The sequence below is a fragment of the Schistocerca cancellata genome, chromosome 10, assembly GCF_023864275.1.
Source record: "Schistocerca cancellata isolate TAMUIC-IGC-003103 chromosome 10, iqSchCanc2.1, whole genome shotgun sequence".
Lineage (NCBI taxonomy): Eukaryota > Metazoa > Arthropoda > Insecta > Orthoptera > Acrididae > Schistocerca > Schistocerca cancellata.
In genome coordinates, this window is record NC_064635.1 from 200,040,012 (window position 1) to 200,058,115 (window position 18,104).

Consider the following 18,104-nt stretch of genomic DNA (forward strand, 5'->3'; position numbering starts at 1 on the left):
AACCAATAAAAGATATAACCGTAATTACACGTGTAAGGTGAAGGTAGCAACTGCCTGAGTTCTTGCTTGTTAGTAGAAAATACATATCAGTTAGTACATCGCAACCTTTGTGGTCTTTAATAATAGACAAACTTTCAATCATTAACTATTCCGTCTCAGAACAGCTGTACTCGGTTGAAATACCCCTGAAACCACAGCAGAAAAACCGATAGCCTTTCATCCATTAAGCACACACTCATATAATCATAATAATTAACTGTTTGCCGGCCTTGGTAAATCACACAAACTCCAATGAAGGACAAAACGGGGGTGTTTCAAGTGGTAATATGCAGGTATACAGGACTTCCACCAAGGTGTAAGGTCGTCACATTGAATGCTGAATATGTTAAAAAATATACTTTTGTAGCTAAAATAGTGGGGAATAATGTGGTATTTTGGAATCCTCAAAAACGGTTCAAATGGCTCTGAGCACTATGGGACTTAACTGCTGAGGTCATCAGTCCCCTAGAACTTAGAACTACTTAAACCTAACTAACCTAAGGACATCACACACACCCATGCCCAAGGCAGGATTCGAACTTGCGACCGTAGCGGTCGCGCGGTTCCCGACTGAAGCGCCTAGAACCGCTCGGCCACATCGGTCGGCTTGGAATCCTCAATAAAACCAAATGGCGCAGTGGTTAGCGCACTAGGCTCGCATTCCGGAGGACAGAGGTTCAAACTCACACCCAGTAATCCTGATTTAGGTTTTCTGTGGTTCTCCTAAATCGCTTCGGACCAATGCCACGATGGTTCCTCTGAAAGGGCATGGCCGACTTCCTTCCCAGTCAAATGGTTCAAATGGCCCTGAGCACTATGGGACTTGACATCTTAGGTCATCAGTCCCCTAGAACTTAGAACTACTTAAACCTAACTAACCTAAGGACACCACACACATCCATGCCCGAGGCAGGATTCGAACCTGCGACCGTAGCAGCCCCGTGGTTCAGGACTGTAGCGCCTAGAACCACACGACCACCGCGGCCGGCCCCTTCCCAGTCCTTCCCTAATTCAATGAGACCGATGACCTCGTTATTTGGTCCCTCCCCCGAATCAACCAACCAACCAGTAAAGTCAATAAGCTTCCAGAAAAAGAAAGTCTTGCATTACTTAGTGTGTGCAGCTCGTACTGTAGACTACTTGGGGGGTGAGCGAATAGAACTTCAGATAATTGTCGCTTTACTGCATATTCTAAGCACACTTTTATGCAGTTCTCAGCATTCAAGGTCAACCACTTCCCTTGCTAGTGTGAATCATTGGTAGTTGGACTGACTGTCGTTGTACTTTGGTTACACAGATGGCTGGGTCAAAGCTGCGGAGGGGCACTGTGGTCGCCGACTTCGCAGCACTGCTGGAGTCTAGCTATGACTCTGATGTTGTACTTTGATTCCAGAGATGGCCGGGTCGAAGCTGTGGAGCGGCACTGTGGTGGGCGACTTGGCAGCGCTGCTGGAGTCTGGCTATGACTCTGACATTGTACTTTCGTCCCAGAGATGGTTGGTTCGAAGCTGCAGATTGGCGCTGTGGTTGGAGACTTCGCAAAACTGCTGGAGTCTGGCTACGACTCTGACGTTTGGTTCCAGATATGGCCGGGTGGAAGCTGCGAAGCGGCACTGTGGTCGGAGACTTCGCAGCACTGCTGGAGTCTGGCTATGACTCTGACGTTCTACTTTGGTTTCCAGATATGGCCGGGTCAAAGCTGCGGAGCGGCACTGTGGTCGGAGACTTCGCAGCACTGCTGGAGTCTGGCTATGACTCTGACGTTGTTGTTTGGTTCCAGAGATGGCCGGGTCGAAGCTGCAGAGCGGCACTGTGGTCGGAGACTTCGCAGCACTGCAGAAGTCTGGCTAAGACTGACGTTGGACTTTGGTTCCAGAGATGGCCGGGTCAAAGCTACGGAGCGGCACTGTGGTGGGAGACTTGGCAGCACTGCTGGAGTCCGGCTACGACTCTGACGTCACCCTGGTGGCCGGCGAGGCAAGAATCGAGGCGCACAGGCTGATACTGTCCGCCCGGAGCCCTGTCTTCGCTGCCATACTGCGGCGCCACCAGCGCGAAGCCTCCCTCGAGATCCCAGACACGGAGAAGGACGTCCTACGCCAACTGCTGACCTTCATCTACACCGACGAGGCGCCCGAGCTGGTCAGGATGGCCCCACAGCTGCTCATCGCGGCAGACAAATACGACCTGCAGATTCTCAAGGACCGGTGCGAACAGCAGCTGATCCGGGACCTAAATGTGGAGAATGCAGCAGACAGCGCCGTCCTGGCAGTCGAGCGGTGCTGTCCAGAGCTGAGGCGGGCCGTCGTCAGCTTCATCAGGAGCCACTCTCTCAGCGTCATGGGCACACGCGGCTGGAGCGACGCCCTGCACAGCCACCCCAAAGCCCTTTCGCAGGTCTCGCGCCTGGTTTCAGCCCCAGCACAAACGGAAAGCAGGTCAGAGTATTACAACTCTACTCTGTGGACGTGCAAGAACTCTGCTTGTTGCTCATGTGTGGTGTTCGTCAGCCCCAGATCTACGATGTTTCCGAGCTGGGGCAAAACTTGATAGTGGCGCCCCCTCCCCCCCACCCTCCCGCCTCCTCCTCTAGCGTTTCAGACAGGACGGTAAAAATTTTAAAATATCGATTTTTCAAAAATATGTTAATTTTGTAGCACACATATTTCTGAAGAGTTTTATATAAAAAATTTGGAAATACGGAAGCGTCCGATCCCGCCCGTCTGCTTTGACCCATGACGTTACAAATATGGCGGAAACAAAAACACAAACACACACACTTTCCACAAGAAGCCTAATGACACTAACGGGACAAGCGCGGGAAATGGGTTGTTTTGGGTGGGGGGGGGGGGGGGGCAAACTAAATATAAACAAATTTAGACGCCTTGCGTAGCTACAACGTTTAAGTGAAGACAGCCATGCATGAATACCCACCCACCTCCCTCCCCAGGGGTCGTAACCCCTGCAACCCATAGACGATAAAGATGCTTCAGTAGCTGATTAGTGTTATTTGTCTTTTTAAAAAAAAATCTCACGAGATAAAACGAACAGATCAGAAAGATAAATATAATAAACTAAAACAGAAATTGGAGGAAACAGATAATTAAAATAAGTAATAAGCGTTTTTAAATTTAAAAAAAATCTCACGAGATAGAACGAACAGATCAGAAAAGTAAACAAAATAAGATAAAACAGAACTGGAGACAGCCACACTCAAACCAAACTCCGCGCCGTCATGACGTCACACACGACCTACACCCTTACGTCACGGGTCAAAGCCGTCGCGTGGGATCGGACGCTTCTGTCGACCCAAAAATTTAAACGTTTATTTGATACTACAATAGTGAAGCCATATTCACAGTACATAATTTTTTTTTCTTAAAAAAAGGAGCGGTTTCAGCGAACTACGTCAGCATTTATAAATGTAAAACATCAGTTGGAGAATATATAATGGGAATTGTGACCATACATCTGACAACAGTTACGAAAAATAATGAGACAAGGCAACTGAGGCAAAGGGCATAACTAAGTCGCTGCCAGCTATGCCCATGCCTACCCAACCGTTCATTCCATGTCCTAATGTAGAGCAAATGAAAGCTACACCAAGGTAAAATCTGCCAAGGATTTGTCCTGCTGTGACACGACGATCGTGTAGCTGATATGAATTCACAAATCGTGAGATCATCAAGCACAGTAAGCTTCCAAATTATGTACTGCTTTCCCTATGGAAGTTTGCTGTATTTGATACACTTGTGAATTTATATCAGCCATACAAGTGTTGTGTCACAGCTGGGCACATTGCAAGAATCTCTGCTAATTTTTACCCTGGTGTAGCTTTCATCTATTCTGCATTAGGACATGGAACGAATGGTTGGGCAAGCACGGGCATAAATTGCAGCTACTTAGTTATGCTCTTTCCCTCGATTGTCTGGTCTCATTATTTTTCGTAATTGTTGTCAGATGTATGGCCACAATTCCCATTATACTGGGTGAGTCACTAACTATTGCCACCAAGAATAACTCGGAAAGTATGATAGGAGCCGAAAAGTTTGTGGGACAACGGGGGCCATAATATGACATTAGTTTTCTTTTTGCTAGATGGGGTCGCGTCAGAGATACGAAATTCACTTGCTTTTTTTAATTTTTTTAATGGGCTGCTATAGTTTGGTAATTATTTTCTCATAGTGGCTATCGAGACGAATTCAATGATGTGAAACAGTAAGGTCTTTGGGAATGAGATTTTCACTCTGCAGCGGAGTGTGCGCTGACATGAAACTTCCTGGCAGATTAAAACTGTGTGCCCGACCGAGACTCGAACTCGGGACCCGAGTTCGAGTCTCGGTCGGGCACACAGTTTTAATCTGCCAGGAAGTTTCAGTAAGGTTTTTGAAGGTCAACGATGGTCAATAAGGTGGCACGAACGTCCGTTTACAGAAGGTGTTCGAAGTGATGACCTTTAGTATCAAAGCGGTGCTGCAATCTTCTTATCATGAATTGAGTGGTATTCCTTATCACATCGGCACTTATCGAAGAACGTACTCTGACAAGTCTCTCTTGCATATATTCAGGTGTAGTTGGAACGTCTTAATAAATAATGTCTTTTACGAATCCCCACAAGAAAAAATCCAGAGGTGTCACGTCTGGCTATCGAGCTGGCCATGACACATCTCCTCCGCGTCCAATCCAACGATTTGGGAATTGTCTCTGAAACTCATTTCTAGCCATCAGCGAAAAATGTGCAGGGTACCCATCGTATTGATACTACATTCTGTTCCTTGTTCCTAAAGGTATTTCTTCCAATAACAGACCTAATGTTTCTTGCAGGAATGGTGTGCTTCCTACCACTAAGATTTCCTTCGATGAAACAGGGGCCTATAATTCTGTCCTCCAGAATCTCACACCATACATTCAACGATCACAGTTTTTGGTGTGCAGCTTGGCGCAGCCAACATGGATTTTCAGTTGCTCAGTAATGCGTGTTATGCAAATTAACATTTCCATGGTTCGTGAATGTAGCCTAGTCAGTAAATAAAATCAGATTAAGAAATGTATCACCCCTCTGCATCTGAAGTTGAGCCCATCGGCAGAATTCAATGCGGCGCATACAATCCGTACAAGTTAACTCTTGATGGAGACTGATATGATAAGGATGATACTTATGGCGATGCAGAACACGAACAACACTACTCTGGCGCATGCCAGATTCCCTTGCGATTTGACGCGAACTAACACAGGGATCTCGAACCACAGTGGCAAAGGTACTAATTTCCGTTTCCTCGTTAGTAACTTTGGTACAAATGGCTCTGAGCACTATGGGACTTCAGTCCCCTAGAACTTAGAACTACTTAAACCTAACTAACCTAAGGACATCACACACATCCATGCCCGAAGCAGGATTCGAACCTGCTACCGTAGCGGTCGCGCGGCTCCAGACTGTAGCGCCTAGAACCGCACGGCCACTCCGGCCGGCGTTAGTAACTTGCCTTTGCCAGATATGTTTCTGATCCGTTAAAGATTCAGTTTTCCTCAATTTATCATACACGTATTTAAATGTACGACTTGTAGGTTGAGTATGTTGAGGATATCTTTCAGCGTAGAAGTCTCTAGCTCTCACTGAATTTCGTTGGCTTTCTCTGTGAATGAGAAGCATATCGATTTGTTCTTCGAAGGAACACATCATTCTCATTCGTGTGATTCGACTATATTAATCGTACCGTTACTATTTGTGTTGTATTGCGAAACCGTCGAAAGTGTTTACATGTCAGTGACTCGTTAGATTGATATGCCGTATTCGGCGAATATTTACTATTTGCACGATACACGAGAGAGAATTGTCAGAGCACGTGCTTCGATAAGTGCCGAAGTGAAAAGGAATACCACTCAATCCATGATAAGAAGATTGCAGCACTGCATTGATACCAATGGTCATCACTTTGAACACCTTCTGTAAATGGACGTGACCTTCGTTGACCTTCAAAAACCTTACTGTTACACATCATTGGATTCGTCTCGTTAGCCGCTATCAGAAAATCAAACTATAGCATCCCATTTAAAAAACAAATCTCTGACGCGACCCCACCTAGCAACAAAAAACCAACGTCATATTATGGCCCCCGTAGTCACATACAACATTTGTCCCACAAACTTTTCAGCTACTGTCATACTTTCGGAGTTATTCTAGCTGGCAATAGTTAGTGATTCATCCTGTACATTCTCCAACTGATGTTTTACTTTTAGAAATGCTGACGTAATTCGTTGAAAACCGGTTCATAACCCCATTTTTTTAAGAAAAAAATTTATGTACTGAGACTATGATTTCACTATTGTAGTGTCAAATAAACATTTAACTTATATGACATCTTGGGTTGTCGGGTGTTCTGCCGGATATCAGCGTCGTACTTGCACGATATTTCGGTCACGTAGCTCGTGGCCTTCATCAGGTGCGACCTGAGACTGCTCCTCGAGTGGACCTGGTCCAGTATTTATGCCTATGGCCTTCCCCCTCCACCAACGGCTGCAGGCGCTTCCTCTGTGGTCCGCGCCCATTCCCTGCGACCTGCTGGAGCGTTGCTGCTCCGTTTTCCGTCCGCGGCAACGCTCCAACAGGTCGTGGTGAGCGGGCGCGGACCGCAGGGGGAACGCTTGGTACCCCAGACCGTAGATGAAACCCCCAGGAGCGGGTTTGGTGGGCGCGGACCGCAGAGGGAACACCTAGAACCGCAGCGGACGGAAAACGGAGCAGCAACGCTCCATCAGGTCGCAGGGAATGGGCGCGGACCACAGAGGAAGCGCCTGCAGCCGTTGGTGGAGGGGGAAGGCCATAGGCATAAATACTGGACCAGGTCCACTCGAGGAGCAGTCTCAGGTCGCACCTGATGGTCACGAGCTACGTGACCGAAATATCGTGCAAGTACGACGCTGATATCCGGCAGAACACCCGACAACCCATGATGTCATTAGATCGCCGGGAAAGCCTGAAGAGTTACATTTAACTTATATTATAGTCACACTCCTTTACGACAGTTATGTCGTAATATAGAAAGACGTGTAAAACATACACGTTCGAGGAAATGTAAGACATGTTATTTGGTGATAAGTGTACAAAAGTGGAGTGCCGTGCCTCCTCACACACCATTATTCTATCGCACTTCACTGTATTTCGCTCGAATTCAAACGTGTATATTTTGTAATGGAAGCCATCAAGCTTGTATTCAGGACACTGGAAATTAAAATGTGCTATAGTGCCTCTCCTCCTCCCAGTCGGCCAGCTTGACATCCTACTATCCTTAATGCCTATTGCCTATGAACTTTTTCTTTTGTGTGGCATAAAATTAAATACAGGAAACATAAAACACGTAAAGACAAGGGACCAGCAAGGCAGTACGCAGTTCCTCAACCGTTAGGTCCCAGAATTCTTTTCTCTCTGCTCTTGCTACAAATTTCACGACATGCTTTTCTTTCTGCGAAAGAATCTATTACCTCATCAAACTTCGTCATGAAAAATAAAAATGTTGTTGTATAATACTGAAAAAGCTGTCAATATGAATAGTACTCGAAACTGGTGTGGTTTCTCGATCTGATTACATTTTGTCACTGTCTACCATGTTGTTGATGTGGTCTTCAGTCCAGAGACTGGTTTGATGCAGCTTTCCATGCTACTCTGTCCTGTGCAAGTTTCTTCATCTTCCAGTACCTACTGCAAGCTACATCCTTATGTATTCATCTCTTGGTCTCCCTCTACGATTTTTACCCTCCACGCTGCCCTCCAATACTAAATTGGTGATCCCTTGATGCCTCAAAATATGTCCTACCAACCGATCCCTTCTTCTAGTCAAGTTGTGCCACAAATTTCTCTTCTCCCCAGTTCTGTTCAATATCTCCTCGTTAGTTACGTGATCTACCCATCTAATCTTCAGCATTCTTCTGTAGCACCACTTTTCGAAGCTTCTATTCTCTTCTTGTCTAAACTATATATCGTCCACGTTTCACTTCCATACATGGCTACACTCCATACAAATACTTCCAGAAACGACTTCTTCGGAAACGACTTCCTGACACTTAAATCTATACTCGATGTTAACTGTCTACCATGTAAAACGAAATAGGCCTTTCTAATATTGCAGCAGTTGTAATCAATGCCAAATAAGCGAAAGTGTTTTGGCACAAATGGTCATTTTATGTTATGTTATGTTATGTTATGTTATGTTATAAATAACACGACAGAAGATAATTCACGAAGTAACAATCTCAATTACATATTATGCCTACTACAACCAGAAAGCTTAGGAAATAGTGTCATGTTTCATTCAGACGCTCACTTTCTCAAGCATGAGATCGAAAAGTAGTAGTAAAACTTTTTTTATATAAATTCGGAATCTTAATATTCTTCCACAAAATTCCCCCCCTTCCCATTTCTAACAAACAATCTTGTCAATTCTGTAACTACTCCTGCCATTGTCAAAATTTATTCTCGGATTAACTTTACTAACCCTGCCAGAACCACAGGTTCGTTTATCCCGCGTTTATACTCCGGTTAGGCGTTATTCCATGCTCGTACAATGCGTTTTCCGGACTATTCCGAGAACAGAACTTAAAGCAGATGATAACCGGGTAGCGTTGCCATCTGGCAAAAATTTTCTGTCAAAATTTCGTTTTTTTGGATACACCAAGAAGATAAAATGTAACCTTTCTTACCTGTTAGTCGTTCATTTTCCACTCTGGTAGTCTGAATCCATGGATTTCGCTAATAGCTATAACATCGCGGATCACTCGCACACCTAATCAACCGCATAAAGAAAGAGCGATTGACATTCACCCGTTCGTGTTTATTCGGCTCAGCCCGCATCTCGTAGTCGTGCGGTAGCGTTCTCGCTTCCCACGCCCGGGTTCGCGGGTTCGATTCCCGGCGGGGTCAGGGATTTTCTCTGCCTCGTGATGGCTGGGTGTTGTGTGCTGTCCGTAGGTTAGTTAGGTTTAAGTAGTTCTAAGTTCGAGGGGACTTATGACCACAGCAGTTGAGTCCCATAGTGCTCAGAGCCATTTGAACCATTTTTATTCGGCTCAGCTCGTACAGCCCCATACTCTTTTCTCTGCGAGAAAGTTTTTTATTTCTAGAGGCGAAGGGTATTCACCTGGCTGAGACATCACGTATGCACTGATTCAAAAATCAACTTATGATTCGTTCAGAAATAAACTTAGAATGTGATACCCCAGTTTGCCCCCCTCGCCTGCCCCCCCTACATCCGGGCCCTCGTAATTCCTCGTCTATCGCGTCACACTGCCTTAGCGGGAAGAGGACGAAGGGGAGAACTGCGAAAGTCCTTATGTGACATAAGATGTTGTTCCATATTTCGCATTTCTCAACAACATACATGGCCCAGTCACATCAATGTCACCACTGCCTATCTCAACGTCAACATGCAATAAACACTCACTGATGGCATCTGGCAGCACTAGCAGTAGATGATACATAAAGCATGTCAGGGGGATGCGGAAAATAGTGCAGTTGTTGTCGTAATGTGAAAACAGAGCGATTTATCTGACGTCCAAAAGGGCACGATGGTTAGTTTTCGGTAGATGGGTGGAAGCATTTCCGAAAAGGGTAACTCAGTAAACTGTTCACATGCCACCGTGGTTAAAATATACCGTGCGTGGCAAACTGGTGCCAAGGCAACTATGACACACCATGGGCCGAAGATGATAGTAGGAACGAGACCTCGTGAGATGGTTTTGAGTGAATAGATGTTCAACTGTTGACCACCTGACCACCTGAATGAACCAAAGGTCTACCAACAGCGCCTCTTCTCAGCTATTGTCCAGTGAAAGTGCTCTACCACTTGCCCGCGAAAGGCAAAGGTCCCGAGTCCGAGTCTCGGTCCGGCACACAGTTTTAATCTGCCAGGAAGTTTCATGTCAGCGCACACTCCGCTGCAGAGTGAAAATCTCATTCTGGAAACATCCCCCAGGCTGTGGCTAAGCCATGTCTCCGAAATATACTTTCTTTGAGGAGTGATAGTTCTGCAGGGTTCGCAGGAGAGCTTGTGTAAAGTTTGGAAGGTAGGAGAGGAGGTACTGGCGGAAGTAAAGCTGTGAGGACGCGGCGTGAGTCGTGCTTCAGGAAGCTAGTTCGCCGGCGGACGGCGTGGAGGTAGGACGTAGTGTGGCGTGCGCTGCGCCGTCTGTGCTTCCGCCTGGTAAGTCTCGCGCTTGCTGCAGCTTAAAGCTCTGTTTATCGAACACTTTGACTCTCGATATGCCAGACCTAAGTCGTTTGAAGTAGAGAATTGGTCAGAAGAAGATGTGAAGCTCTCCTTTAATGATATAATCGGGATCCACCTGTCGATTGTAGCTTGTGTCGTGTTTGTTAAAATGCGTAGTTCCGAGTTGTGCGAGAAAATACACTCCTGGAAATTGAAATAAGAACACCGTGAATTCATTGTCCCAGGAAGGGGAAACTTTATTGACACATTCCTGGGATCAGATACATCACATGATCACACTGACAGAACCACAGGCACATAGACACAGGCAACAGAGCATGCACAATGTCGGCACTAGTACAGTGTATATCCACCTTTCGCAGCAATGCAGGCTGCTATTCTGCCATGGAGACGATCGTAGAGATGCTGGATGTAGTCCTGTGGAACGGCTTGCCATGCCATTTCCACCTGGCGCCTCAGTTGGACCAGCGTTCGTGGTGGACGTGCAGACCGCGTGAGACGACGCTTCATCCAGTCCCAAACATGCTCAATGGGGGACAGATCCGGAGATCTTGCTGGCCAGGGTAGTTGACTTACACCTTCTAGAGCACGTTGGGTGGCACGGGATACATGCGCACGTGCATTGTCCTGTTGGAACAGCAAGTTCCCTTGCCGGTCTAGGAATGGTAGAACGATGGGTTCGATGACGGTTTGGATGTACCGTGCACTATTCAGTGTCCCCTCGACGATCACCAGTGGTGTACGGCCAGTGTAGGAGATCGCTCCCCACACCATGATGCCGGGTGTTGGCCCTGTGTGCCTCGGTCGTATGCAGTCCTGATTGTGGCGCTCACCTGCACGGCGCCAAACACGCATACGACCATCATTGGCACCAAGGCAGAAGCGACTCTCATCGCTGAAGACGACACGTCTCCATTCGTCCCTCCATTCACGCCTGTCGCGACACCACTGGAGGCGGGCTGCACGATGTTGGGGCGTGAGCGGAAGACGGCCTAACGGTGTGCGGGACCGTAGCCCAGCTTCATGGAGACGGTTGCGAATGGTCCTCGCCGATACCCCAGGAGCAACAGTGTCCCTAATTTGCTGGCAAATGGCGGTGCGGTCCCCTACGGCACTGCGTACGATCCTACGGTCTTGGCGTGCATCCGTGCGTCGCTGCGGTCCGGTCCCAGGTCGACGGGCACGTGCACCTTCCGGCGACCACTGGCGACAACATCGATGTACTGTGAAGACCTCACGCCCCACGTGTTGAGCAATTCGGCGGTACGTCCACCCGGCCTCCCGCATGCCCACTATACGCCCTCGCTCAAAGTCCGTCAACTGCACATACGGTTCACGTCCACGCTGTCGCGGCATGCTACCAGTGTTAAAGACTGCGATGGAGCTCCGTATGCCACGGCAAACTGGCTGACACTGACGGCGGCGGTGCACAAATGCTGCGCAGCTAGCGCCATTCGACGGCCAACACCGCGGTTCCTGGTGTGTCCGCTGTGCCGTGCGTGTGATCATTGCTTGTACAGCCCTCTCGCAGTGTCCGGAGCAAGTATGGTGGGTCTGACACACCGGCGTCAATGTGTTCTTTTTTCCATTTCCAGGAGTGTAGTTGAGTCTTCCGGAGGTGTCATGAAATTTAAGCACTCAGATGGAAACGTTCGTGAAGTCACCGTTGCACATGCTGGTTTTGGCATTCGCACAGTTTGAATCTTCGAGTTGCCTTCTGAGATTACAACAGACCAAATGAATGCCGTAATTTCACCCTTCGGGAAAGTGCTCAGCAACTTTACCGAGAAATGATCAAGCGCGCATAAATTCCCAGTACTAAACGGAGTACGGCAGCTTCGAGTAGAGTTACAAAAGCACATCCCGTCGTACATCAGTGTCTGCGGATATATAGGGATTGTAATTTATGACGACCAACCGCGAACCTGTGCCGCCTGTAACAAGCCTGGGCACGTTCGCGCAGGATGTACGAGGGCAGTTCAATAAGTAATGCAACACATTTTTTTTCTGAAACAGGGGTTGTTTTATTCAGCATTGAAATACACCAGGTTATTCCCCAATCTTTTAGCTACACAACACTATTTTTCAACGTAATCTCCATTCAATGCTACGGCCTTACGCCACCTTGAAATGAGGGCCTGTATGCCTGCACGGTACCATTCAACTGGTCGATGTCGGAGCCAACGTCGTACTGCATCAATAACTTCTTCATCATCCGCGTAGTGCCTCCCACGGATTGCGTCCTTCATTGGGCCAAACATATGGAAATCCGACGGTGCGAGATCGGGGCTGTAGGGTGCATGAGGAAGAACAGTCCACTGAAGTTTTGTGAGCTCCTCTCGGGTGCGAAGACTTGTGTGAGGTCTTGCGTTGTCATGAAGAAGGAGAAGTTCGTTCAGATTTTTGTGCCTACGAACACGCTGAAGTCGTTTCTTCAATTTCTGAAGAGTAGCACAATACACTTCAGAGTTGAGCGTTTGACCGTGGGGAAGGACATCGAACAGAATAACCCCTTCAGCGTCCCAGAAGACTGTAACCATGACTTTACCGGCTGAGGGTATGGCATTAAACTTTTTCTTGGTAGGGGAGTGGGTGTGGCGCCACTCCATTGATTGCCGTTTTGTTTCAGGTTGGAAGTGATGAACGCATGTTTCATCGCCTGTAACAATCTTTGACAAGAAATTGTCACCCTCAGCCACATGACGAGCAAGCAATTCCGCACAGATGGTTCTCCTTTGCTCTTTATGGTGTTCGGTTAGACAACGAGGGACCCAGCGGGAACAAACCTTTGAATATCCCAACTGGTGAACAATTGTGACAGCACTACCAACAGAGATGTCAAGTTGAGCACTGAGTTGTTTGATGGTGATCCGTCGATCATCTCGAACGAGTGTGTTCGCACGCTCCGCCATTGCAGGAGTCACAGCTGTGCACGGCCGGCCCGCACGCGGGAGATCAGACAGTCTCGCTTGACCTTGCGGCGATGATGACACACGCTTTGCCCAACGACTCACCGTGCTTTTGTACACTGCCAGATCACCGTAGACATTCTGCAAGCGCCTATGAATATCTGAGATGCCCTGGTTTTCCGCCAAAAGAAACTCGATCGCTGCCCGCTGTTTGCAACGCACATCCGTTACAGACGCCATTTTAACAGCTCCGTACAGCGCTGCCACCTGTCGCAAGTCAATGAAACTATACGAGACGAAGCGGGAATGTTTGAAAATATTCCACAAGTAATTTCCGGTTTTTTCAACCAAAATTGGCCGAGAAAAAAAATGTGTTGCATTACTTATTGAACTGCCCTCGTATACAGCGGCGCGTTGCACAGCTGCCGGCCGGCGAGGCCGACAGCCCCACCTGCGATGACAACGCTGCCAGGGACTTAAACGCCGCCGTGTCACGCGAACGGCCGACTGCTTCCTCAGCCCCTGAATCGTGTGCAAATACAAATTCTCCAGACACTGAAATTCCGATGGATGTCAGTGCCGTCATAGCTGACGACCTACACAAGAGTCCCACCAACCTACGAAAACAGTTGAAGTTCCACCGAAACCGGCACCTGCAACTGTTAAGGCAGCAGATCCGCCGGAAGTTGAAGACCGACACACCTTGCAGGAAAGCGAAACTAACTTCGATACTGAAGAAAGTCCGTCGAGAGGCAATTCTTCAAAAAAAAAAAAAAGGAAAAAAAAAAAAAACGCCGGCTGGCGCGCAAAGATGCAGAGAAGACAGCTCCTACACTCCGAAAAAAAGGAAAGGACATAGGTAGTAGCAGGCAACACGAAAGCGACACCAGTTTCTGAGGAGCGTTCCCCTTCTGCGCTGGAAAAACGGGAGGTCCAAAGAAAGCTAACAAAGAAAGCAAGCACCCACCCTCAAGAAGCGAATCACTCTCCTGAAGATTCACACACGACGACAACGTCAACCGGCTGGGCAGACGAAAGCAATCATAACAATGCGGATGAAGAAATGACAGAAGTTTCAGAAACAGAAACAGACTGCACTCCAGCCCCAAATGTGGCTGATTTCTTCAACGAAGACGTCTCCGTGAACGAACTTTCTAAAGAACAAGGACACACCACTGAAACATTTGCTACCGGTGAATATTATTAAAATGAGTTTTAAAGCTGACGCTTACGAGACAAAACGGAAGAATACTGTTTAAAGTTTAATCAAGTAGAACGACCAATGTCGGACATACAAGCGTACAAGATCGCTACAGTAAACCTCAATAAGATTCATAGTTCCTTTAAATTACAGAACTTAAAAGATTTTATATATGCTTCTGACAGTGACATTATACTTTTACAAGAAGTGACAGACATTGAGCTCGGTAACGTACCTGGCTTCAACGCCATAATAAACCCAGAGCATGCAACGGAAATGGGCACAGCTCTGCTCGCAAAGGAGGGCATAGTAGTCCAAGATGTGGTAACACTACCAAACAGTAAAGGCATAGCGGCCACAATAAACAAAATACGAGTCATTAACGTATATGCCCCTTCAGGATCCAGCAACAGGCGCCGCAGAGCGGATTTCTTTAAATAAGAAGTTGTCCCACTCTTTGGAACTCGATATGAACACCTTATCCTGGGAGGAGATTTTAACTGTGTTTTGCATGCTAAAGACCAAACTCCCAATTTCAACAAGTGTACTGAACTGGAACGTATAGTTAATGACCTAAGACCAATTGGCTTCACCCACACCACAAGTCACTCCTCATTTTGCAGTCCGAAATATGGCGTACCGTTTTCTCGGATCATGCTGCGTACATATGCACAATCAATGTGACAAAACAAGGGACCTACCGAGGTAGATGCACATGGAAGCTCAACGTGTCACATCTGGAAGACCAAGCTTGTCAGGAGGCATTTTACAAGTTGTGGAGAGAGTGTGAAAGCAAATTTAGCTCGTACAACTCTGGTACTGACTGGTGGCTGAATCATGCCAAACCTAAAATACGGAGGTTTTTCATAAATTACTCAAAAGACAAAAACTTTTGGTACAAATCAACTATAGAAAAAATGGTTCAAATGGCTCTGAGCACTATGCGACTTAACTTCAGAGGTCATCAGTCGCCTAGAACTTAGAACTACTTAAACCGGAGGTTTTTCATAAATTACTCAAAAGACAAAAACTTTTGATACAAATCAACTATAGAAAAAATGGTTCAAATAGCTCTGAGCACTATGCGACTTAACTTCAGAGGTCATCAGTCGCCTAGAACTTAGAACTACTTAAACCTAACTAACCTAAGGACATCACACACATCCATGCCCGAGGCAGGATTCGAACCTGCGACCGTAGCGGTCGCTCGGTTCCAGACTGTAGCGCCTAGAACCGCACGGCCACTCCGGCCGGCAATCAACTATAGAATTCTACTTTCAGTGTCTAAGGGATTTGTACAAGTCCGATGCAACAGTTGTGGAAAACTACGAAAGAATTAACAAAATTAAAGCAAAAATTTTGGCTCTTCGGCGTAAACAACTGAAAGGTTACGAAATACCGTCGCGTGCCCAGAATATAGCACAGCACGAGGTCACTTCCATTTATCATGTCATTCGCGAAAGCAAAAGGGCGTCTCGCAAGATATTTTCTGAAATATGATGGAAGGAAGCTGACGAAGCAAAGAGAGATTAAAGAGGCAATCGTACAGCATTTCGAATCCTTAATGTCTAGTCAACCAGTTGACGAACAGCTTCAAGACGAGTTAATGATCAACCTCCAGGGCAAAGTATGCCACGCGGAAGCACAAACTCTCATCTCGGAAGTGACTGAAGAAGATGTCGGAGAAGCTATAAATGGAAGCATGAAAAATAAGGCTCCGGGAGCAGACGAAATTCCGGCAGAATTTATCGCAAATTTAGTGACCTCGTAAAAGCCAAGTTAACTCTCATCTGCAACGAACTCCTAAACCCTGAAAATGACACCCCGAAAGAATTTCGTGAGGGACTGGTAGTGTTAGTGCCAAAAACCACCAACTCGAAAACTGTAAGCGCTCTGAGGCCAATTACGCTTTTAAACAGCGACTACAAAATATTTGGCCGCATCGTCGCTCGCAGGCTGAAAACCACAGTGACCAGCGTCACTGGCCCTTATCAAACAAGTGTGGGCAAAGACAGGAGAATTCTCCAGCCCCTCTGTGATTACAGGGACCTAATCTCAACGGCCGACGACTGCAAAAGAAAATGTGCACTCATCTCACTCGATTTTTGATAAAGCATTCGACAGGGTAAATCATCGTTTTCTCCTTCGGACCATGGGCGCGCAGTGGGCTTCCCTCCTAGATTCACTGCAGTAGTAAGAAATACATTAACAAACAACTCAGCCAGATTTGTCATCAATGGGCACATTAGCCGCCCGATTGACGTCACCAGCTCCATTAGGCAAGGGTGTCCAATGTCAATGGCACTCTTCGCCATCGCCATCGAGCCCCTGCTTGCCTCCCTTATGAAACATCTACAAGGGCTACAAATACATGGAGAAAAGATCGTGTGCAAGGCGTACGCTGATGATGTTGGCTTCCTAGTCGTGAATGGCACTGAAGTAGAGAGCGCACTATAAATACACTGCTGGCCACCGTAAATGCAACACCAAGAAAGACAAGAGGTAGCACATCAAAATTTATTTTGTAGATAACATGTTGACCAAGTATCAAATGATTACGTTTACAGACGTCTGTGACAGGTGGTTCCTGCCAGAATCAGTAGCCAGAGTAGCCCGCCATTGTTGGAGATCACCGCTGCCACACGTCTCGGCATTGAGTCAAAGAGACGTTGGATGTGTTCCTGGGGTACAGCAGCCCAAGCAGCTTCCGCACGTTGCCAAAGATCATCTGGTGTGGCAGCTGGGGATGTAATCTGGGTCACTCGTTGAGCAACCGTGGACCACATGTTTTCTATCGGCGAAAGATCCGGAGAGCGAGCCGGCCAGGGAAGCAATTCAATCTGGTTATTGACGAAGAACCTTTGGACAATGCGTGCCACGTGTGGTCGCGCATTATCCTGTTGAAATATGGCTGTGGCCGAGCCCTGAAGGTAAGGAAGGACAACTGGCTCCAGCACCTCGGATATGTAGCGCCGGCTATTTAAAGTACCGGCAATGCGTACTAGAGGCGTGCGCGAGTAATATCCAATACCGCCCCATACCATAATACCCGGTGCAAGACCAGTGTGGCGGTGCATAATGCAGCTGTCCAGCATCCTCTCTCCACGGTGTCTCCACACTCGAATCCGACCATCGTGGTGCTGCAGACAGAAGCGTGCCTCGTCAGTAAAGACAACGTCATTCCATTCTGCCGTCCACATCCGTCTGTCATGACACCATTGGCGACGGAGACGTCTGTGGTTCTGCGTCAATGGTAGACGAAGCAATGGACGTCTTGCGGACAGACCACTCTGCTGTAAACGGCGTCGAATGGTACGCGCAGACACTGGATGATGCGTTACAGACGCAATGTGCTGTGCTATGGTTCGGGATGTCACTGAGCGATCCGTCACTGTCATGCGCACAATTTGCCTATCAGCACGTGCAGTGGTGCACCGAGGTGAATGCGATCGACCACGTCGGTCCGTCGTACCATCCTGCATCCAACGGTCACATATCCGCATTACAGTTGTTTGGTTTCGTCCAACACGACTAGCGATTTCTCTGTATGATAATCCACAATCTCGGAAAGCCACTATCCTTCCTCTGTCGAACTCGGATACTTGATCAAAAGATGTTCGCTGTTTTCTACGAGGCATAACTGATCGTCTTGTGAAACAACCACAAGGTAAACACACGTGCCGAACGTACACTCGTCGAAATCGCCAAGCCTTAAATGGCGCTATGAGGTGGCGC

The 18,104-nt window shown here is 47.3% G+C and overlaps 1 protein-coding gene across 1 annotated transcript in view; it reads left to right on the forward strand.

Moving 5' to 3' along the window:
* The window catches only part of LOC126106617 (speckle-type POZ protein-like B), a 74,101-nt gene that overhangs the window by 38,620 nt on the left and 17,377 nt on the right, over positions 1–18,104 (forward strand). Inside the window, exon 2 of the mRNA XM_049912967.1 lies at positions 1,916–2,477. Coding sequence (XP_049768924.1) covers positions 1,918–2,477 — 560 coding nt within the window. The 5' untranslated portion in view covers positions 1,916–1,917. The remainder of the gene's footprint in view (positions 1–1,915; positions 2,478–18,104) is intronic.